At 41.0% G+C, this 24,548-nt stretch overlaps 1 protein-coding gene and 1 long non-coding RNA gene across 13 annotated transcripts; one reads left to right on the top strand and one right to left on the bottom strand.

Moving 5' to 3' along the window:
• Positions 1–3,335: 3,335 nt before the first annotated feature.
• Positions 3,336–23,036, bottom strand: LOC118270206 (uncharacterized). 12 transcript variants are annotated; one of them, XM_050697938.1, is made up of 10 exons: positions 22,884–23,034; positions 21,058–21,131; positions 19,814–19,929; positions 18,849–18,996; positions 9,956–10,069; positions 8,887–9,018; positions 7,043–7,213; positions 6,885–6,940; positions 6,138–6,266; positions 3,336–5,456 (listed from the first exon to the last, which is right to left on the bottom strand). In XM_050697938.1, exons 1-10 carry the CDS (start codon positions 22,921–22,923, stop codon positions 4,157–4,159), a joined length of 2,280 nt encoding a protein of 759 aa, XP_050553895.1. In that variant the 5' UTR covers positions 22,924–23,034; the 3' UTR covers positions 3,336–4,156. The 12 variants fall into 12 exon arrangements, with proteins under 12 accessions (XP_050553895.1, XP_050553896.1, XP_050553893.1 ...); XM_050697939.1 differs by lacking the exon at positions 6,885–6,940 and adding an exon at positions 6,642–6,697; XM_050697936.1 differs by lacking the exons at positions 18,849–18,996; positions 19,814–19,929 and adding exons at positions 10,150–10,297; positions 10,384–10,499 and having other exon boundaries at positions 6,885–7,213; positions 22,884–23,036.
• Positions 5,165–7,180, top strand: LOC126911321 (uncharacterized). The gene is made up of 4 exons (XR_007705838.1): positions 5,165–5,258; positions 5,583–5,774; positions 6,393–6,533; positions 7,032–7,180. It is a non-coding gene; the product is annotated as an uncharacterized LOC126911321 (long non-coding RNA).
• Positions 23,037–24,548: the final 1,512 nt, after the last annotated feature.

Below are 24,548 nucleotides of genomic sequence, written 5' to 3'. Positions count from 1 at the left end.
GAGCAAGAAAAACTGGTCAATGAATTTAGATTAGAAAGTAATTTGGGACATTCGATGAATGTTTCTAAGAGAGCCATGCTTCGGCAAAAATGAGCCGGCTCGACTAAAGTGATGCCACGGCCTCACAGATAAACGACGTGAAACAACGCTTGCGTTGTGTTTCGTTGTGTGATTGAGGTTACAGGAGGCCAAATTACCCCCCTTCATAATCTTTCCAATCCCCGATTCCCCAACAAAACTTAAATTCCTAACCCCCAAAAAAGCTGGCGCACTACTTTGACGCTTCTGGTGTTTAGACTGTTCATGGGCGACGGTGCTTGCTTACCATCTGGTGATATGTCAACTCGTTTACCGGCTTTTAAAATTTTCTTCAAAAAATACTGCACAGTTGTAAAAGATTTTTCGATCACTTGACTTAAAATAAAAACAAAACTAAAATTACACAGCTATCAATAAAATAATCTACTTACAACAATAACTTAGAAAGACATACGAGTGCTGTCCAATTTCTATTTAGGAAAGAATACAGTTTTTTATTGGTTTCAGAACAAACAATAATCTCGCTTCTACAGAAATAAAAGTAAATAAGGGGACAGTCAGACACAATTTATTTTATATATTGCCTATTCTCATATTTATTTCGCAGAACTAATCATTAAAGCGTTTCTACAAATATTTATTGAACCAGATAAATTTATAGTTACGACTAAATAATAGATTTCAGTAAAAACATATTCTTGTAAAATGTTGCCAAGATGGACTAAATGGCTTGCTCTGGTATAAAGTGATCCCATTGAAATCAAAGTTTGTAATAAATCTCAATTTTTCAAACACTATACCTAAATAAAGACTTATCAGACTTTAGGATTGAAAAAAAAAGACAGCAATTGCGATAATAGGTAGGTAGCAGAATTCCTGAGCTGTGGACTACCTAGCACGTTTACCTTAGCTCCGGCTCGAAAAGCAGAAGTAGGAACGGGGTGAGTTTTAAGTCAGTAAGAGTCTGACTCTCTTTCGCCTCGCCCAAGGTAAAAGAAGACTCGAAAAACAGGAGTAGGAACGGGGTGGTTTTTAGTCAGTAAGTGTCTGACATTTTCTCTTACCTCGCCCAAGGCAAGAGAGGGCATTGGATATTTTTCCCACTTTAAAAAAAAATAGTGTTACTGAGTTTCACTTGTCTTGACTGGGAACTCACCCGTGCCTCCAGGTTCACTTATTCTAGAGGAATAATGCTATTCTAGAGATATTTATGGTCCGATTTTAAAGATTCCTTTCTGGTTCCACGTATAATTATGTATTTGGATTGATAAATATTCATTTAAAATTACTTAATGTTGTGCCTATGTCAATTAGTAAACTATGTATCTATGAGGCATCTACAGGGTGACTGGTAATTAGTGAACGATATTTAAGCACATGATTGTACTCATGATTACAAACAACTTTTCCAAAGAAACTTTTTTGTATACTCATTATTTTTTATTTTATCACAATACCAAAATAACACCCGCGCGCTTTCTTTCGCATGATCAGCTGTTAGCAGCGAGTCACCCGCGCCTGCGTCATCGGAAGACTACCTAGTAGGTATTTTGGAACTTAACGTGCGCGAATGAAATCCCACTCCTAAACTTTGATTTGTTTTTATCTAAGTATTGTTATCTTGTATGATAAAATTGAAAATTATGCATTATCTTATAATGACAAATTAAAAAAATACGTGACTAATATTTTTTTATTACCTAACTGATGGACTAATTAGATTTTTAATTTTCATATTCTTTCAGTCGATTTCCTTATTTTTTCCGGAGCTGCGGACTACCTAGCAGGTTTACCAGGGCTCCGGCTAGAAATCCAGGAGAAGGAACGGGGTGGTTTTTAGTCAGTAAGAGTCTGACACTCCCTCTCGTCTCGTCCGAGAGGGGAGAAGTCATTGGATTATATTATTATACCCCTTCAAAAGAAAAACCCTATTATTTTTGCCTGCCAGTGTACTGCACTGAAAAGAATCGTGAATGTTTCATGTATAGTGGTGAAAAGAATTCAATGTTGTAAAGCTGCATTGCTACGTGGCTTCAAACTTATGCTTGTGTGTTTCTATTTTGATATTCTTATAGATTTTGATACAAACATCAAAAGATTTGTACTGTCTTTTTATTTTTATGAGATGGTCACTTTGTTTCAGCGTAAATAACTCACTTGAAACTGTGTTCTAAAAAACTGAATTTTTATGGTGTACGGTAGCAGATGAGCAGACGGATTACCTGATGGTAAGCATCCGTGGAATCCCGTAACACCAAAGCAATTACAAGTGCGTTGCTGGCGCGGCACTGTAGCTCTTTGGCAGATTGTGTATTGGGGATTGAGATTTGGAGGTTGGGAATTAGAGATTAGGGGATTGAGGATTCATGGCGGAATGGCAGCAACGACTGTCGCAACCGAGGGCTGGGCTCGCTGTCATTGCAGCGGTAGGTCCCCTCTTTGAGGAGTGGCTAGAGAGGCGCCACGGCGTCCTCACCTACCGCCTGACGCAGGTGCTTACCGGACATGGGAGTTTCGGTAGGTTCCTGTTCCTTATTGGGCGGGAGGAAACGCCCGGGTGTCATCACTGTGAGGACCGCCCGGAGGACACGGTAGAACATACGGTGGCGGTGTGCCCTGCGTGGGCTGAGCACCGCCAAGTCCTCAGGGATGTGGTCGGCGACGGCGACCTCTCGCGCCCGGCACTGGTTCAGGCCATGGTACGGAGCGAGAGGGACTGGGATGCCGTCTCCTCCTTCTGCGAAGCAGTCATGCTAGCTAAGGAGGAGGCGGGGCGCGTGAGAGAACAAACCTCCTCACGCCCCAGCCGTCGCGAGAGACACTCCGGGCGTCGGGGATCGCGAGACGATCTCCGGCCACCGTAAGTGCGGGCCTGCGGACGGCGAGCAAGGGTAGCTCACCGCCCGAACAGAACCAGACCCGTGCGTACGGCGCGTAGCGTTCCGCGCGCGCCTCAAAGAGCCATCAGACCACCACAGATGGGGCCCAGCAGGGCTGATGCCTGATCCGGAGCTGCGGACTACCTAGCGGGTTTACCGGGGCTCCGGCTCAAAAAGCAGGAGAAGGAACGGGGTGGTTTTTAGTCAGTAAGAGTCTGACACTCCTTCTCGCCTCGCCCAAGGCGGGAAAAGTCATTGGATGATTTTCCCCCCTCAAAAAAAAAAAAAAAAAAGGGGATTGAGGATTGGGATTGAGATTGATGATTGTATTGGGGATTGGGGATTGGGGATAAGTATGGGAATTCGGGTTTGGGGATTAGGGCTTAATTAAGGAATAAGAATCAATAAATCAACATCTTGAAAATAATATAAATGTTTTCTTTATTGTATTGATAATACGAGTATAAACATTTACTTATTATAAATTCTTATGTAAAATAGTAATACATTCATGGCAAGTTTAATAATAATTTACTTATAACATTACGTCTCATCGACTCATTCTTGATATATTACTTATATCCTATCAATATGTGTTCGATATCATCGACGGCGTTGCACATTTCACACAGTATAATAAGTAATTCAAACATAATGACACACACAACAATCCTTACAGTTTTATCTAAGTATGTCTTAAAAACTAGCATAGTACGACTTCTACAAGAATAGGGATTATGACAGAGTACGAAAATTTAATAATAAAATCTGTCCAGTCCGTACCTTATCTGGGTAACTGTTGTCTAGATAAAAATATTAAAATATGAAAACTATAATTAGAATAAATCTAATTCAAGTATATAATATGAGTAATTTGCTACATCATCGCTCAATATGAAACGTACCTTCAAATGACACTCAGTATAAAATGTACTCATGGCGTCTAGTCAATACAAAATGACGTTTTTGACATCGTAAAAAAATCACGTGCAAAAAAAATACGACTTTACCAGACCAGCATCAGAACCAAATGCCATTATGCTTATCACCGCGTCTACGCACGCTGCTCATGAGGAAGAGTCCCTCTGTGACTCGAAACTAGTAGAGCTTTTCTCAATAAATTAGTCGTGAGTAAACCGTGATTTTTTGTTAATTTACTATGTCTCACGATAGTTGTTCCAAAAATAAATTAATCCTAAGATATTAAAAAAGAGTAATATTTTGGCTTAGACTTAGTTTTAGATTAAGAAGCATTGGATGACAACAAACATGAGTGTTACAGCAGTTCCGAGTTTTGACGTAGATGCCGATCCCGGAATAGGATCGATTGTGGTTGAATCGGTTGTGGTATAATCGGTTGTGGTTGAATCGGGTGTGGTTGAATCGGGTGTGGTTGAATCGGGTGTGGTTGGATCCGGTGTAGTAGGAGCGGGTGTAGTAGTGGTTGTAGTAGTAGTTGTAGTAGTGGTTGTACTTGTAGTAGAGGACGAAGATGACTCGGGCTCAGGAGTGGTTGTAGTAGTGGTTGTACTAGAGGACGAAGATGAATCGGGCTCAGGAGTGGTTGTAGTAGTGGTTGTACTAGAGGACGAAGATGAATCGGGCTCAGGAGTGGTTGTAGTAGTGGTTGTACTAGAGGACGAAGATGAATCGGGCTCAGGAGTGGTTGTAGTAGTGGTTGTACTAGAGGACGAAGATGAATCGGGCTCAGGAGTGGTTGTAGTAGTGGTTGTACTAGAGGAGGAAGATGAATCGGGCTCAGGAGTGGTTGTAGTAGTGGTTGTACTAGAGGAGGAAGATGAATCGGGCTCAGGAGTGGTTGTAGTAGTGGTTGTACTAGAGGAGGAAGATGAATCGGGCTCGGGAGTGGTTGTAGTAGTGGTTGTACTAGAGGAGGAAGATGAATCGGGCTCAGGAGTGGTTGTAGTAGTGGTTGTACTAGAGGAGGAAGATGACTCGGGCTCAGGAGTGGTTGTAGTAGTGGTTGTACTAGAGGAGGAAGATGAATCGGGCTCAGGAGTGGTTGTAGTAGTGGTTGTACTAGAGGAGGAAGATGAATCGGGCTCAGGAGTGGTTGTAGTAGTGGTTGTACTAGAGGAGGAAGATGAATCGGGCTCAGGAGTGGTTGTAGTAGTGGTTGTACTAGAGGACGAAGATGAATCGGGCTCAGGAGTGGTTGTAGTAGTGGTTGTACTAGAGGACGAAGAAGACTCGGGCTCAGGAGTGGTTGTAGTAGTGGTTGTACTAGAGGACGAAGATGAATCGGGCTCAGGAGTGGTTGTAGTAGTGGTTGTACTAGAGGACGAAGAAGACTCGGGCTCAGGAGTGGTTGTAGTAGTGGTTGTACTAGAGGACGAAGAAGACTCGGGCTCAGGAGTGGTTGTAGTAGTGGTTGTACTAGAGGAGGAAGATGACTCGGGCTCAGGAGTGGTTGTAGTAGTGGTTGTACTAGAGGAGGAAGATGACTCGGGCTCAGGAGTGGTTGTAGTAGTGGTTGTACTAGAGGACGAAGATGACTCGGGCTCAGGAGTGGTTGTAGTAGTGGTTGTAGTAGTACTAGAGGAAGAAGATGACTCGGGCTCAGGAGTGGTTGTAGTAGTGGTTGTACTAGAGGACGAAGAAGACTCGGGCTCAGGAGTGGTTGTAGTAGTGGTTGTACTAGAGGACGAAGATGGCTCGGGCTCAGGAGTGGTTGTAGTAGTGGTTGTACTAGAGGAGGAAGATGAATCGGGCTCAGGAGTGGTTGTAGTAGTGGTTGTACTAGAGGAGGAAGATGACTCGGGCTCAGGAGTGGTTGTAGTAGTGGTTGTACTAGAGGACGAAGAAGACTCGGGCTCAGGAGTGGTTGTAGTAGTGGTTGTACTAGAGGACGAAGAAGAGTCGGGCTCAGGAGTGGTTGTAGTAGTGGTTGTAGTTGTACTAGAGGACGAAGAAGAGTCGGGCTCAGGAGTGGTTGTAGTAGTGGTTGTACTAGAGGACGAAGAAGAGTCGGGCTCAGGAGTGGTTGTACTAGAGGACGAAGATGAATCGGGCTCAGGAGTGGTTGTAGTAGTGGTTGTACTAGAGGACGAAGATGACTCGGGCTCAGGAGTGGTTGTAGTAGTGGTTGTAGTTGTACTAGAGGACGAAGATGACTCGGGCTCAGGAGTGGTTGTAGTAGTGGTTGTACTAGAGGACGAAGATGACTCGGGCTCAGGAGTGGTTGTAGTAGTGGTTGTACTAGAGGACGAAGAAGACTCGGGCTCAGGAGTGGTTGTACTAGAGGACGAAGATGAATCGGGCTCAGGAGTGGTTGTAGTAGTGGTTGTACTAGAGGACGAAGATGACTCGGGCTCAGGAGTGGTTGTAGTAGTGGTTGTAGTTGTACTAGAGGACGAAGATGAATCGGGCTCAGGAGTGGTTGTAGTAGTGGTTGTACTAGAGGACGAAGAAGAATCGGGCTCAGGAGTGGTTGTAGTAGTGGTTGTACTAGAGGACGAAGATGACTCGGGCTCAGGAGTGGTTGTAGTAGTGGTTGTACTAGAGGACGAAGATGAATCGGGCTCAGGAGTGGTTGTAGTAGTGGTTGTACTAGAGGACGAAGAAGACTCGGGCTCAGGAGTGGTTGTAGTAGTGGTTGTACTAGAGGACGAAGATGACTCGGGCTCAGGAGTGGTTGTAGTAGTGGTTGTACTAGAGGACGAAGATGAATCGGGCTCAGGAGTGGTTGTAGTAGTGGTTGTACTAGAGGACGAAGAAGACTCGGGCTCAGGAGTGGTTGTACTAGAGGACGAAGATGAATCGGGCTCAGGAGTGGTTGTAGTAGTGGTTGTACTAGAGGAGGAAGATGACTCGGGCTCAGGAGTGGTTGTAGTAGTGGTTGTACTAGAGGACGAAGATGACTCGGGCTCAGGAGTGGTTGTAGTAGTGGTTGTACTAGAGGACGAAGATGAATCGGGCTCAGGAGTGGTTGTAGTAGTGGTTGTACTAGAGGACGAAGAAGACTCGGGCTCAGGAGTGGTTGTACTAGAGGACGAAGATGAATCGGGCTCAGGAGTGGTTGTAGTAGTGGTTGTACTAGAGGACGAAGATGACTCGGGCTCAGGAGTGGTTGTAGTAGTGGTTGTACTAGAGGACGAAGATGACTCGGTCTCAGAATAGAGAACTTGATTCACCCATGTGGCGAATGGGTAAACTAGAGTGTACACTTCTGGGGAATATGGATCAAGCACACAATTCTTGCTATTAGACAGTAAACCTATGAGAACCTGAGAACCGCTTTCAGAGTTGCACACCAGTGGGTTTCCTTCATCACCCTGCAAACAAAAAAAATAAAAAAAACAGTTAGCAATTGATCGCCAATAGGGTAGATGACTAATTTTTATTTTTAAGTCTTTGACTGCCAAGAAAACTTTTGAAGGCAAATCCTCCGCTAACGTCGGTCACCGGTGACCACCACGGCGTTCATTGTGTTTTTTTTTTTTTTTTTTTTTTCAGGGTGGAAAATCATCCAATGACTTCTCCCGCCTTGGGCGAGGCGAGAGGGAGTGTCAGACTCTTACTGACTAAAAACCACCCCGTTCCTACTCCTGCCCGTCGAGCCGGAGCCCCGGTAAACCCGCTAGGTAGTCCGCAGCTCCGGATTAGGCATCAGCCCTACTGGGCCCCATCTGTGGTGGTCTGATGGCTCTTTGAGGCGCACGCAGAACGCGACGCGCCGCACGCACGGGTCTGGTTCTGGTCGGGCGGCGAGCTACCCTTGCTCGCCGTCCGCAGACCCGCACTTACGGTGGCCGGAGATCGTCGCGCGATCCCCGACGCCCGGAGTATCTCTCGCGACGGCTGGGGCGTGAAGAGGTTCGTTCTCTCACGCGCCCCGCCTCCTCCTTAGCTAGCATGACTGCTTCGCAGAAGGAGGAGACGGCATCCCAGTCCCCCTCGCTACGCACCATGGCTTGTATCAGTGCCGGACGCGAGAGGGCGCCGTGGCGCCTCTCTAGCCACTCCTCAAAGAGGGGACTTACCGCTGCAATGACAGCGAGCCCAGCCCTCGGTTGCGACAGTCAGTATGCAGCTCCAGGGTAGTGAGTTGAAAGCGTTGGCGATGTCTAGAGACACCGCCACGACGACCTTACCCCTGGACACTGCATTCCCCGTCGTGAGGTCTCTTACGCGCATGATGGCGTCCACCGTGGAGCGCCCTCTACGGAAGCCGAACTGGCCATCCGCGAGGTCCGGCCCAAGTCCAGACAGGTGCGCGACGAGGTGGTTCGAAATTATCCTTTCGAAGACTTTTCCCACCTCGTCGAGCAGCACAATGGGCCGGTACGCGGACGGAGAGTCCGCAGGGCGCCCCGGCTTCTTCACGAGGACCAGTTTTCCCGTCTTCCACTGAAGCGGGAACTGGCCTCTCTCCAAGCATGCGCTGTAGAGACCTAGGCGTTCAATGTGATAATGTCCGTCTTGAAGATTGTTTTAAAATTTTATATAAGTATTTTTTTTTTTCTTACGGAAACAAATGCTTTCGAAGATGCATTGATTTCAAATATAGCCTGACGTCCCTTCTAGGTACGTTTTACATGTAGAAATTACGCATTTGCTCCCACTCCTAAACTTGGATTTGTTTTTCTAAGTATTGTTATCTTATAGGACAAAATAAAAAAAAAATACGTGTCTAATATTGAAACTTTTTCTCATGAAACTTTTAAATTAATCTTGGTAAAATTTCCGGGTCAGGCAAAGTATTACTGGGCTTTTTTCGGTTCTTCGATAATTTCTCAATGGTAGCATGGAGTCTGACATATCGCCCAGTACATGACAATAGCCACACGTTGTATTACATGGGACTTATAACACAAATAGTGAAAAGTGGGTGTAGATTGTATAGCGGCATTACGTGCCGATTTGTGCACCTCTGCCTACCCCTTCGGAGATAAAAGGCGTAATCCAAAACAATAATATGAATTATAGATTGAAAATTTAATCTTACCACACATCCACTACCCAGCGATACCGCGCAAATCATGCTGAGTTCCAATGTCATCATATGTCCCATTTCTTCGATGCATGCCTCTCTTCCTATCGTGAATACTGACGATAGCGTTATCAATTGCGCACTTGCCTAAAATGATAATGAAAAGTCGAATCATTTCTTTAATTAGATATAACTAGCGACCCGCCCCAGCTTCGCATGAATGCAATGGTGACATATTATGCCTGTATTATACATATAAACCTTCCTCTTGAATCACTCTACCCATTACAAAAAACCGCATCAAAATCCGTTGCGTAATTTTAAAGATTTAAGCATACAGACAAACAGACAAAAATAGCGACTTTGTTTTATACTATGTAGTGATAATACCATCAAAAACATTCTGTAAAAAAGTCCAAGTTTCGTACCTCATCAGTTTTTCTACCGTAAAAAGTTGTGAACTCCATGTAATACCAAATCGGTTATTTTATTTAGTCCCTACTTACGAGATCTTCTATCTTAAGTTATTATGTAAATTGTTATCTTATCAATATTACATTCATTTTACGTTTTAAATAAAATAGATTGACTTGGCCTTCATGAAAACAAAATTACCTATATACCTACTTGTGTTTTATTATATTGCCATTTTTTGTATTATATTGTTTAATATATTTCATGATTACGAATTGCGATGGTTTATTGCATGATTACGTGCGATGATGTTCGTAGCTTTGACATGTTATAATTCTTAAACTAATGGTTCAAATTTAATGAAAACTGAAATATACCGTGTTTGTACAAAGCCTGCTTAGTGTTAAAAAATTCAGGCATCTGGTTTTATCCACAACAAAGTTATAGGTGGAAGAAATTGGCCTGAATGGCTTCGAGAAAAGGATAGTACGGCCGCTTTTATTTTTTGCTCGCCTTGGCGGCGGCACTGCCGTGCCACCAGATTAGATACTTTTAATGTGAAAAAAATATATCTGGATACTATTTAATTCAATTTGCGCATGGGTTACGATTTCTACTAATAATAAACGATTTATTAATTAAAGATTTGTAGTATTATTACGAAACTTACCGTAGATGATGTATTACGGCCTCCAAAACCTGAAGATTCACATAGACTTTGATCAGATAATTCACCAGTTGGCATTGGCAAGGGGTTTATTGCGTCCGGGAAAGCATTTTGTAACTGAAATGTGACATTTTTATATAGTAACATAGTATATGATGCAAAATGTAACAAGTAAAGAATATAGAATAGTTTCTTACTGTAATAACAGCAATGTCGTTGGCAGAAGTCTGACTGTTATATTCCGGGTGGACAGTTATACTCGCTATGTCGCGGACGCTATCTGCATTATCATTTGTAAGGACGGTCCCAGCGAATACTCTGTAGTTAGTTATGTCGATCGGTTGTCTGTAACAGTCATAATATTTCTTTTAGATTATGTGTTCCCGGAGTAGTAGATATAAATTATGTTACGTTTACAAAATAATACTTACCCATCTTCAAAAACGCAGGAAGCGGCTGTCAATGCATTCTGTCGAGTAATTAACACACCTCCACATTTGTGACCTCTCTCGTAGGTTGGTGTTGATTCTTTCTTTTGTAAAGATATCTAGAAACAATATTATCAATTAGATTTATTGACGAATTACGACTGACGAATTTGTTCACACGAATGTGTTTTGACACTTTCGGCTAATCTCCGAAAGTACTGGTTAAAAATTAATATTTATTTTTGCATATATCGAGTAAGGCTTATAGGCTATCTATAAGCAGCGATAAATAGGAGCCGAGCAGAGGGTGAAAGCGTACAAGAGTAGCTAGTAGGTAGTATGCTTGTTGCATGTTTGTTGGCATGCTTGTTATAGGCAAAATCCCTGACAGTACAAAACAGACATTACGAATACCTTCAGTATGTAATGACTAATTTATTTATGCTTAAAAGGTCACGCTTAATCATAAATATTATCAAAGAAATTATGCATAAATATATGCGTCAGCTTATGCGTAATATTGTTTTGCAAATCAAAGTATGAATGTCATTTTCATTTGCAAACGCATTGGGACCTAAAAATACCTTCAGCGGTGTGCAATTCGGATTATTGAGTGTCGGGTTATTTCAAACCGACTTGACACTTTGGCAATGCGTAGAGATGTAGCTTCGTTGTGCATTCTCTATCGCTTATGCTACGGGGAGTGCTCTAAGGAATTGTTTGGTCTGGTACCTGTCACGTCTTTTCATGATCGACCTACACAACAGCACTTTCATCCCCATCATGTAGATGGTTGGCAGGCCATAACACTGAGTTTTTCACGGCTCTCACAGAAAAACTGTAGAATGAGCTATGGTCATCGGTATTTCCGAACCGATACGACCTTCAAACCTTCAAGAAAAGAGAGTATTCCTTTTTAAAAGGCTGGCAACACACCTAAGTCTCTTTTGGTGTTGCGTGTGTCCATGGGCGGCACTGATCGCTTACCATCAGGTGATCCGTAGGCTTATTTGCCTCATATTCCATAAAAGTATATTTACCACATAATTTATGTTGCTTCTGTATGTTCCTCCTACAAGTCTGCTAGCTCCTTCAAGTTTGTATGCATTGACGCCTGAAACAAAAAAAAAATATTTTATAGTTATTTTTGTATTAACATTTATATTATTTAAAATTATTATTTTGAAAATTTGTGTGTTTGTTTGTTTGTTACTTCATTGCGTCAAAATGGCTGAAGGGATCGGGATGAAATGTGGAACATGGGTAGATGCATGGTCTGGAATAACATTGACTTGGCTTTTTAATTGAGTGCACGGTAAGCGCGGTGGCTAGCTAGCTGCCGTGCAACGTGTAGCAGGTTCGAATCCCGCATGGAGCAACTCTTTGTATGAACCACCATTTTTTTCGGGTCTGGGTGCCATGATCTTGTATGTTTGTAAATGGACCAACGACATAGGTGAAAATCCCAGAAGCCTTTTTCTTAAAAAAAAATGTACTAAAATGCAGCGCGAATGCATTTAAAAACATTCTTATAAAATACAGATTTCAAAATGGTATTACAACGGAAGGTATGTTTAATTAAAATAATGCTATCCTTATCCGACTAAAAAGGGAAAATAAAATCATTGTCATAATTACAATTTTAAACATTGACGAGTATTTGTATAGTCTAACGTTTACCCGCGACTACGCTCGCCTTCTTTATGCACGGAGCGGATTTCCGATTTTATTACTCACAAATAATTCGCATACAAATGTATTAAAAACACCTGGAAAATTTTCCACACAAGCTTCAACCCCTCTTTTTAGGAAAGCGGGGTCTAGAAAGAGACAAAACCTTACCCTATGTCGATCTCTATCCCTTCAACTAGCACTTAAAAAATCACGTCAAATCATCACTCAGTTTTGCCGTGAAAGAACAAACACATACACACTTTTGGATTTATAGAATTAGTAGTATTTCGCAACTTATTGCAAACTGTATTAAGTTTTATTATCGGTATATAATTATGGTATCTTCTTATCAGGAAAGCATTTTCTTAAGAAAAACTCGTTATCACAATATTCACACATCACATCTTTTTCTAATTATAGATAAGGTGAGAATATTCATGTATTTTTTCCTTATAAGTAGCGGCCGATCAAGAATAGACAGATTTTTCATTTTTTTAAGGGGAGGATATCTAGGAGAATATGTTCGAGGCGAGAGGGAATGGCAGACTCTTACAGACTCTTACTGACTAAAAACCACCCCGTTTCTTCTCCTGCTTCCGCTAGGTAGTACCCAGTTCCTCTAGGCCCTCTAATTTTGTAGTATCCCAAATCTAACAAATCAAACTGCCCATAGAATGGGGGCCCATTCTATGGGCAGTTGGACATGCATTCTGCAACCTGATGCCTTAGGTACTTGTCTATTCTACCTTGCCGGCTCTACTCATAAGACAATGTTCACTTTCCTTCATAGCATTTATCGATCTGATTGGCCCCTAATTAAAACGTTTGCCAATCCGTATGGATAGAAAGGAAAGTTGATTTCCTTTTTTATGGCATAAGGCCATTCTTTGGTTTTTTCTTGTTCCATAGATGCATTTACTAAGTACGAGCACAATTAGCTAAAAGTCACGAATGAAAATTGTCAGGCTTTTCTCCATTAATCTCCATTAAACAGTGATTTTTAGTTAATTTTGTATGTTCCACGATTGTTTTATTATAAAAATACGAGCACAATATTTCAATTTTCACACGCCACACCCGATATATTAAATTGTGAATCACACAAAATTCGTTCCGTAGTTTTGAAGGTCTCAACATAATGTAGGAAAACGACAGAAAGCGGTTTTGTTTGATATATCGATTAAGAATATTTATTACTGATAAACGGATTATACTCACTAAAAACGGCAATCACAAACAACAAAATTAATTTACACATTTTGCTTTGCGGTATTCATTCACCACAGTAACTTAAATACTATGTACTAGTTAAAGTAATTAACTAATATATATAGATTCGTCTAATCTTATCTAGCATAGATGGGTTTAAAATAAAAATAATTTTTATCGCCTCTATCGGGATTCTTGTTAAATTTGCAGTCGATTCTCGTCAAATTATATGTCAACTAGTGATAATTCGAATCTCGATAAATGCAAAGTTATCACGATTTCCCTCGATAACAATCTTTGTTTCGATGTACATTGGTACCTACATACTTGTACACTTAGTAATATAATGAAACAAATCATTGCTTCGTAACAAAATTACTCGATAATTTTAAATTATTATCAGTTGCATTTTAGGACATTTTTTTCATTTGGAACAGGCACACCACAACCTCCCACACTGCTGCAACTCCTGTAAGCCAGGATCTACAGTAGATACAACCATGAAAACACCTAAACACTGAAGTCCGGCGCGTCCTAGGGACATGAATGACTGTCTTGGATCCCGCAACGAAATAAATCAGAAGATATTATTAGATGGAGCTGCGGACTACTTAGCGGGTTAACAGGAGCTCCGGCTCGAAAAGCAGGAGTAAGGAACGGGGTGGCTTTTAGTCAGTAAGAGTCTGACACTCCGTTTCGCCTAGCATAAAGCGGGAGAAGTCATTGGATTGACAGTGACAGTGACAGACAGTGACAGACATTGGACAGTCTTACACCCTGAAAAAACGGCTCTATCTGCCGCACTCAGAGACATTTAATGATTACTTAAACTATCCGTTAGTAATGATTTTGTATCGAAAACAATTGCTAAGGACTGGATTAAGTGACCATAGAGTGACTCTGAGTACGGCAGTATGTAACTTATGCTGTTACGAATTTCTCCCAGCAGATTACGCCTTTTTTTGAGTTGGGTAAATCATCCAATGACTTCTCCCGCCTTGGGTGAGGCAGGATGGAGTGTCAGATTCTTACTGACTAAAACCACCCCGTTCCTACTCCTGCTTTGAGCCGGAGCCCCAGTAACCTTTAATGTTGTCCGCAGAGCAGATTACGCCTGGATTTTAAATTCGAGCAACGTGTATCTTTTACGTACAATTTCGTATGACACAGAAGCGTTTAAAACAACGAACGATAATGCATTGCCCTCAAGAACCTTTTTTTTATGAAACTCGATTTTTTTATATACGAACAGACGGACCACCTGATGGTAAGCAATCGCCGCCGCCCATGAACACTTGAAACACCAGAGGCATTACAAGTGTTAGGAATTTAAGGGTTGTTGTTCAGGAATCGGGGATTGGGAAGATTGGAAAGGTGGGAATTGGGCATCCGAAACCTACATTGTACTTTTTCTATACAATCTGAATATTTATTGTAAAAGGGATTCTACAACTACACTGCATACTCAAGCTGCATTCACGTTATGAAACATACGATTTAAACTAAATTTAAATGACAATGTAGTTGCAGGGATGAGTTTTGCGTGTTGTGTCCTTAAGGCGTTAGTTTAGGTGCCATATCGTGCTAAGAAACTTTTAGTTAAAGGATGGTTTGGTGAACACGGCCATTTTTGTTTCTGTGTATATACACCGCACCGTTCCACGTTGACGGCGCCGTGTCGTGATAACGTGGACACGCACATACATCGCCTATCAGAAAACAAATGCGACGCCATTTGCTTCATACATAGCAATTTGCACATCGTACACAATTTAGGTTGGTACCATATTGAGGCGGTTCAATAAGCGATATAATAAAGATGGTAAGCTTCACTGCCTCGTTGGTCGAGTGATCGCAAGTGCACCAGACAAGGGTACTCGGGTTCGATTCCCGGGTCGGGCAAAGTATTATTGGGCTTTCTTTCGGTTTTTCGAAAATTTCTCAGTAGTAGCACGGAGTCTGAAATTGTGCCTAGTATATGGCAATAGGCTCACTCCCTATTACGTGGGACTTATAACATAAATGGTGGAAATTGGGTGTACATTGTATAGCGGCATTGCCGTAATGTGCACCTCTGCCTATCCTTTCGAGGATAAAAAGGCGTGACGTTGTACATTTTTTGTTATACAATTTCTACTATTTGCTTAACTTCGATGATTCCTACCTCAATATTTGCTTACCATTAAGTGATCCGTGTGCTCATTTACCAGCTTACACTATAATACCAAAGATTTTCTACTGAAAATTAAGAAATAATAACAATACAATATACAAACAATAATTTATTTATTTCAGACCGTGGTGTCCATTTAGTTAACAATGTTCTTATAGACTAGTGTTAGTAATATGCAGAGAAACAAATTATTAAAGAAAAATAAAAAAAAATTAAAGTAAAGTCCAATTCCTCCCTTCCCAATCTTCCCAATCCCCGATTCCCGAACAACAACCCTCAAATTCCTAACCCCCAAAAAGCCAGCAACGCACTTGTAACGCCTCTGGTGTTTCAAGTGTCCATGGGCGGCGGCGATTGCTTACCATCAGGTGATACGTATGTTCGTTTATCCGGCGTGTTTCATAAAAAAAGTAAAGTAAATACAACAAATAATGTCACCCGCTATAACAAATTCCGCGTCAATGAAACATCACCTTAAATCAGCCATTTTGACAACGGCTCGGGTCATCAAAACCTCTATTAGGGTACAGAACAAAAGCATTGGACCGCCACAGCCAACGATTTAATCAATGTTTCGTGATGTCAGTCAGTTTGTCACAAAATAACAATGTTGATGATGTGAATTTAGGATACATTTTGCTGGCAAAACCGTCTTTGTATTGTGTTTACATTTAAACATTGTTCAGGCATCAGCCCTACTGGGCCCCATCTGTGGTGATCTGATGGCGTTTTGAGGCACATGCGGCACGCGACACGCCGCACTCAAGGGTCTGGTTCTGTTCGGGCGGCGAGGTAACCTTGCTCGCCGTCCTTTGAATGGATAGCTAATCCTTAGCTTAATTATTTCAGTTCGTTTTCAGGTAATATAATCTAATCCGTTGTCGGCCTCTCTTATTGTGCCTGATCTGTATCCTTAGTATGAGGTTGCTTTACGTTTAAAGTAATCGAAACGAGAGTACTGTCGGCGCTCTGATTGGCCGGCTGAATGAACCAACCAAGAAAAAGCAATACAGCGGCTTCTTGCTAGCAGCGGAGCAAGACCATTGTGGTGGTGTTAGCCAGTAAGAATTAGACATACTTATGTTGGTCCCATGTCAAGAGAATAAGATAAGGATTTCCCACACGTAATAATATCTGATAGAATAAGAAACTCCACACTGCGCTCCAAAACTCAAATCGCTGACGTTGGTCAGAAAGCCGCAAGCTTGAAGTGGAACTGGGCTGGACATGTCTGCCGCATGTCCTAAAACTCACCACTGAGTAGAGCCCACTCAATAGACGTTGCGGCAGGCCCAGAAGGAGATGGCGGGATGAACTCGATGCCTATGAAAAGGATTGGCCACAGAAAGCTCTATATAGAGACGAGTGGAAGGAGGGTAGGGAGGCTTTTGCCCTGCAGGGACGATCATGGCTAAATTTTTTTTTTATGAGACATGCCGGTAGTCGAGCAGACGTATTGTATCGTACCTGATGGTAAGCAATCGCCGCCGCCCATGGACACTTGAAACACTAGAGGCTTTACAAGTGCGTTACCGGCTTTTTGGGAGTTAGGAATTTAAGGGTTGTTGTTCGGGAATGGGGATGGGGAAGATTGGGAAGGGGGGAATTGGGCCTCCGGTAACCTCACTCACACAACGAAAGACAACGCAAGCGTTGTTTCACGTCGGTTTTCTGTGAGGTGAGGTGTGAATAAATAACAAAATAAAATAATAACTGGGTACTTGAAAAATTTCATTTATTAATAAACAATATTATTGAATTAATTAAATATTAAAATAAATATTTACAATATGTATATTTTGGCTTTGACTTAGTCGAACATTTGTAGGGATTGGATAGCCAGAAACATTAGTGCTACAGCAATTCCGAGTTGTGACGTAGAGGCCCCTCCTGTGACAACTTGATTCACCCATGGTGCGAATGAGGAAACACGAGTGTACACTTCTGGGTTGGGTGGGCTACTAATAGCACAGTTGTTTTTAATAGAAAGTAAGCCAGCGAGAACCGAAGGAGGGTTTAATGGGTTCTCTGTACACACTAGTGGGTTCCCTAGATCACCCTGCAAATAAAGAAATACAATGAGAGTGTGTTTTTTTCTTTTTTCTTCAGTAATGTTACGAATTATACTGATTCACTAGTATACTTTTTCGGCATAAAAAGTACCCATCTTAATCATATTTTTGGGTGCGGTGTCTTTTTAGTAACATCACTAGATACTATTAATTTTTTATGTTTTCAATGTACAGAATTTACACTTGAAGTTTTATTATATGTATAGATTATAGTTGTATTTTAAATAAAATTCAGTGAAATTGTTAAAGGTATATTATTATTAATTGACTTCTTCCTTGCTAGGAACTACGACTGACTTTATTATTTGGTTCACCAGCTTATAATAACGACAAATTTAGGTATTTGGTAGTTTACTTCGGTACTTGTGTCCATATGGTCGCCATAATTATTATAAATAACACAAGTAGGTAGATAAAAGTCAACGCTAGGCGTTTAAACATGGTATTATAAAGCTGAAGAGGTTGTTTGTTTGAACGTGTTAATCCCCGTAACTACTGGTTCGAATTGAATCATTATTTTTGTGTAGGATAGCGCATTTATCAAGGAAGGCCATATGTTATAAAACATCCCGCTGCGATTAATAGGGGTTGAGCAGAGCGGGCGAAACCGTGCGGAGGTAGCTAGTTTTTTATACAATTAGTCAAGTTGAGTATTTTAAGTCAAAAAACTAAACTTACCGAACATCCACTCCCACCCGTAACTCCCATCCCGCAAATCATGCTTGATGTAACTTGCATCCCTGGCATCTGGTTACACGCTGAATTTGGGAGCACTCCTATAAGTGGTAAAGTCATCAAATGTGCACTTGCCTAAAATGAGAATAAAAAAAGTTAAACAAAATATTTCCAATTAATTTTAATGCGAAATACACGTGGTTACTATTTATACCAGCCAGGGGCCTTAGTCTGCTATTACAATTGTGGCAAGAGGGACGGAGCTATACAACCTACATAGCTATACAACCTACATAGCTCCGTCCCTCTTGCACTGATCAGTGATCGACCATTCTGACACAATTGTAATAGCAGACTAAGGCCCCAGGTGTTCAATATTTAATAATATTTTCTTTTAAATAAGGTATGGCGATTTCCATTTGTAGAACACGACTAACAAATTAAGGATGTGCAGTATTGTTCTGAAACTTACTGTAGATGATGCATTAAGACCTCCAAAACCTGAAGATTCACATACACTGTGATCAGGTAATTCACCAGTTGGCATTGGCAAGGGCTTTATTGCGTCCGGGAAAGCATTTTGTAACTGAAATGTGACATTTTTATATAGTAACATAGTATATGATGCAAATGTAACAAGTAAAGAATATAAAATAATTTCTTACTGTAATAATAGCAATGTCGTTGGCAGAAGTCTGACTGTTATAATCCGGGTGGACAGTTATACTCGCTATGTCGCGAACGCTATCCGCATTATCATTTGTAAGGACGGTCCCAGCGAATACTCTGTAGTAAGTTTGGTTGATCAGTTGTCTGTAACAGTCATAATATTTCTTTTAGATTATGTGTTCCCGGAGTAGCTAGTAAAATATATATTATGTCCATCAGCCACTGCTGGAGATAGGCCTCTCCAATGGCAGACCACTGAGCTCGATCTTCAGCTCTACGCATCCAACCACTACCATATACCTTGCGGATATTATCACTCCAGCTAGCTGGAGTGCACCCTACACTATGTACACATAGACCCGGTTTCCACTCTAGATCATGTTTACCCCGACGATCATCGGTTCTACGACAAATGTCACCGGCCCACTATCACTTCAGCTTTAATCACCTCGATAAGAATTTGATCCTTCAGAGAGATTACAAGCATAGCTCTCTCGAACACAGTAGCAAAGTGGCCAGGTGCTGCCGTGCAAATTGCACAGCGAGGTTCAAGGGAGACGCACGTCTTCCAAGGATGTGTCGTAACTGGCGTCGTGGCATGGGGGCTCCGGAGCAGGTCTATTAGAGGACCCGGTGCCCCTTACAGGTGCTGAGGGTGGCCACCGGGGTGGTTTTAGTGCGGTAAGAATCCCCCACACTCCCTAATCTTTTATCCCCAGAAAGCTAGGCGCATTTTGAAGGTTTCCCCTCGTCATCAAAAAAGAAAGTTCAGACTGCTGGTTTTATTTTTGGACGATCATGGTCGCAGCATCATATCAGCACTTGGACATATCGCCAATCGCTTAGGCACCTTTGCAAGGACTCCAGAACAGACCAGGTTTTAATAGAGTCACAGGCTTTCTCGTAGTCCACAAACGCCAGGTATGTATAAGCTATGTTACGTTTACAAAATAATACTTACCCATCTTCAAAAACGCAGGAAGCGGCTGTCAATGCATTCTGTCGAGTAATTAACACACCTCCACATTTGTGACCTCTCTCGTAGGTTGGTGTTGATTCTTTCTTTTGTAAAGATATCTAGAAACAATATCATCAATTAGATTTATTGAAAAACTGTTCCGGCGCGGTTTTGCCCTCTACTCGGTTATTATTCATTGCCAGGAGGCTGACGAATTTGTTTGTTAGATCACGCTAATCTCCGAAAGTACTGGTTAAAAATAAATATTTATTTTTGCACTTATCGAGTAAGGCTAGGCTAGGCTAAGTATAGGCTATCTTTCGAGCGTGCGGCTTAAAGAGCTATCAGACCACTACAGATTGGGCCCAGTAGGACTAATGGCTGATCCGGAGCTGCGGTCTACCTAGCGGGTTTACCGGGGCTCCGGATCGAAAAGCAGGAGTAGAATCGGGCTGGTTTTAAGTCAGTAAGAGCCTGACACTCCCTCTCGCCTCGCCCAAGGCGACAGAAGTTATTGGATTATTTTTCCCCCTCAAAAAAAGGCTATCTATAAACAGCGATAAATAGGAGCCGAGCAGAGGGTGAAAGTGCACAAGAGCAGCTAGTAGGTACTAACATCTATGCAACTAGACATTTGGTGCGATAGTTAAAACTAACTTTAGTATATTTTAGGTATATAAAATTTGGTTTTTTTCCCTGGAATCAAGTCCGTGCCCTTGTTAAACAATTACTTGCAGTTTTATAGTGAAAAATACTTATTTTAAAGATAATTATTACATTACATGCTGCACCACTACTATTACTATAAGACAACCTACTTGATAATTCAACCTACAATATCTTTATTACTACTGGATCAGTCCACCAGCACAATGAGCGAGCCGACCTGTTCCAGCAGAAGGCACTCGCTCACGAGCATGACTTGTGGGCCAGCAATCGATCTGGGGCCTTAGTCTGCTATTACAATTGTGTCAGAATGGTCGATCACTGAGCAGTGCAAGAGGGACGGAGCTATGTAGGTTGTATAACTCCATCCCTCTTGCACTGCTCAATGATCGACCATTGTAACACAATTGTAATTGGAGACTAAGGCCCCATATCAATGCATGACGCAGCATTTAGGAGCATTTAGGAATGCATGACGTTTCTGCTCATGCGGCAGTAAGCCGATTCCAGTTATGTCAGTGTTTATTGTCAGTCTTAAAACGTAATATTATATTAAGAAGACCAATTAAAAATATATTTACCACATAGTTAATGTCGTTTCTGACTGATCCTCCAGCAATTCTACTAGCTTCTTCGAGTTTGTATGCTCTGACGCCTGTAAAACAAGTTACATTTTTATTTGAAAATATTATTTAGAAAAGATGGTTTAGTCATATTTATAGGATGGAAGTTAAAAGATTTAAGAAAGAGGTGGATATACCGAGCATACTTAGAGAAGTCAGCATAGGCGTAACCAGCCCCGAAAAGTTAAGATACAATTTTTGTAGATAGTAACTGGTTATACCTTTTATTAACTACTGATTGTACCCGTCCGACAGAAAAAAAAAAAAACTAATAAAATATTGGCAAAGGTCTACCTATGAATCTGTTTATTACATAAATTGTTTTTTTTCTTCTCATGAATGAAGGAAGTTTTGTTCGTTTTACTTTCTTGAACCCCTCCCGATACTAAAACCTGGCTACGCCTATGAAAGTCAGTAGAGGGGGCTCTAGACGGCGTTCAATATACAAGCCTGCATTAATATGAAGATATTTTGCCCACCACTATCACCATGAATATCAGATAAAGGGAAAGAAGTAGGTATGCCAGAACCTATCCCTTGGCGTTCTAGTGTCTCTGCCTACCCCAGCGAGAAACAGGCGTGATAATGTGTATGTATATGAAAATATTGAACACGTATTTTTGGTTCGTAAATTTATTACTATATTACAAAGTGCATTTATGAACTAAACGTTAAATAATAATAAGTAATTATTGCATCACACAATGCACGTGGTAGATTGTGACTCACCCACTGCATCAATGTAGCCAAAAATATACAACGTGCAACAAAATACCCATATACATCAAGAACCACTGAAGGATACAGGTTGAATAGAATCTATACACAAAGTTTCAGCTCAAAATACGTTAAAAAAATTGGTACCAAATACTTGATGTCGCATGGGTCTTGATTTCAAATCATACAAAGGTATCACAACATTACAGGGGTCACTCGCTAATATTACGAAACATTTCTTCTGTACATCAAAATGAGGTAGATACACCTGTATCTACTAGCTTCTTTCGGTTTCTGGAATTTTATGGTATTGAAATAATTCATAACTTCGTTCCATGAAAACATGAATTTAAAAACCCTTCCCGTATCGTTTGTTATGTTGTCTAGAAACAGTGTACTTGATATGTATACCCCCTTTTTGTTATACCATGTATAAGTATCGTATCGTATAGTAATGCATTTTTTCCCCGAAGGGATAGGCAGAGGTGCACCTGCAATCTGTACAATGTACACCCACTTTTCACCATTTACATAAGTCCTAGTAATACTTTGGCCGACCTGGGAATCGAACATAAGACCCATGGCACAGCACTCTCACTTGTAATCACTAGACTTACGACGCAAATTATGTTACAAGTAATAATTTATTTTTCTATATACATAAAAATAATCAATACTTAAGTATATAAACGCCATATCTCCTGAATTTTGGCAATTTACTTAGTCAAAAATTTGTATAAGAAAACAATCTCACTTTCATTAGGTAATTTACTTTACGATGGGGGTATTAAAGGTAAGCGTCCTCAGACCCGCATTGTACGCATTGTGAATGACGTCATCAGTACGCATCGCATGTAGGCATTGCCGATGATGCGGTCCGTACGATGCGGATCAGTGGACGCAGTTGTATGAGTCTATACAAGACAAACTAAAATCCGTTGCGTGCGGTGCGTACGATGCGGGCCTGTGGACGCGTACTTTTAATGTTCACATTTACACAGATACACAAAATTAATGGACATATTTGTTTAGATACACACAGACAGAAAATTAGGGTAAATACTCACTGTAAACAGCGATCGCAAGGAACAAAAATAATTTATACATTTTGCTTTACAGTCTTCTTTTACTACAATAACTAAAATACTATTATGCAGAAGATTATTAATTGCACATTTATATATACATTGGTATAATCTTATCAAGTAAAGATAGGTTTAACACAAAGTATTTTATCGATTAACGTTGGGTTACAAGTTTTCTTATCTTTTTCCTCATAATCAGTACTTAATTTTAACTGAAGGGAACCTTTGTGGAGCTGCGGACTACCTAGCGGATTTACCGGCTCGACAAGCAGGAGTAGGAACGAGGTGGTTTTTAGTCAGTAAGAGCCTGACACTCCCTCTCGTCTCGCCCAGGGCCGGAGAAGTCATTGGATGATTTTCCCCTCTCAAAAAAAAAAAAGGGAACCTTTGTGTCTTTTTTCGAGATATATGTACCTGCGTTCTTAGATTATTTAGATATCACCCACATATTATGGTGAAAGAAAACATCGTGAGGAAATCTGTAAACTCTTAGTATGAGTTTAAACTCGTTTTCCAGTCCAGTTTTTCAGTTCCAGCGGGAGTATCAGACTCTTATTGACTAAAAACTACCCCGTTCCTACTCCTGCCTGTCGAGCTGGAGCCCCGGTTAACCCGCTAGGTAGTCTGCAGCTCATAGGGTAGATGACTGTTTCTCATTTTAATGTCAGTCTTTTAGATTATTTTAAAACATTAGACACGTATTTTTTATTTTTTTACGGAATTAAATACTTACGAAGATATATCGATTTGAAATATCGCGTAACGTCACTTCTATGTACGTTTTATACGTAGAAATGACGTATTTGCTCCCACTTCTAAACTGTATTGTTATCTTATATGACAAAATTAAAAAATACGTGTTTAATATTTTTTCATTACCTAATTAACGGACTAAATAGATTTTTAATTTTCGTACCCCGTCATCATCCCTATTACAAAGTCACTCATGGGTCATTGGCCTTTAGAGTGAGAGGTTAGAGCCTTTGATTGATACACTCACATGTTGAAAGAAGACGGAAGATGGTTGTTGATTTACGTCGGTTTTCCGTGAATCACCCACTCGAGCCAGTTTATTCATGCCAAAGCATGATTCCTTTACGAACATGTAGTAACATGAAAAACTATTTTCGTACCATATACTTAATAAATTACATTTTTATGTACTAGCTACTTCCGCACGGTTTCAACCGCTCTGCTCGATGTTTTATAGCCTATAGCGTTCCTCGATAAATGCACTATTCAACACAAAAATAATTATTCAATCCGGACCAGTAGTTGACTATGACTGCACGGTTGGCGCGGTGGCTGGGCAACTGGCTGCCGTGCAACGTGTCGCGGGTTCGATTCCCGCACGGAGCAACTCTTTGTGTGATCCACAGATTGTTGTTCCGGGTCTGGGCGTGATGTGTATGTGAACTTGTATGTTTGTAAACGCACCCACGACACAGGAGAAAATCCTAATGTGGGGCAACGTTAAAAAAAAAACAATAAAAAGTTCCAAAGATTAGCGCGTTCAAACAAACAAAGTCTTCAGCTTTATAATATTGTATTGTATATTGTATTGTATTGTATATTGTGCTGTATATTATAAGTATAAGTATATAAGTATAGATTCTGTAATTATGCATTAAATAACTATTATTGTAG

This window comes from Spodoptera frugiperda, chromosome 13 (assembly GCF_023101765.2).
Source record: "Spodoptera frugiperda isolate SF20-4 chromosome 13, AGI-APGP_CSIRO_Sfru_2.0, whole genome shotgun sequence".
NCBI classification, from domain to species: domain Eukaryota; kingdom Metazoa; phylum Arthropoda; class Insecta; order Lepidoptera; family Noctuidae; genus Spodoptera; species Spodoptera frugiperda.
Note: the sequence above shows the minus strand (reverse complement) of the source record. Positions and strands in the feature narration are given on the sequence as shown.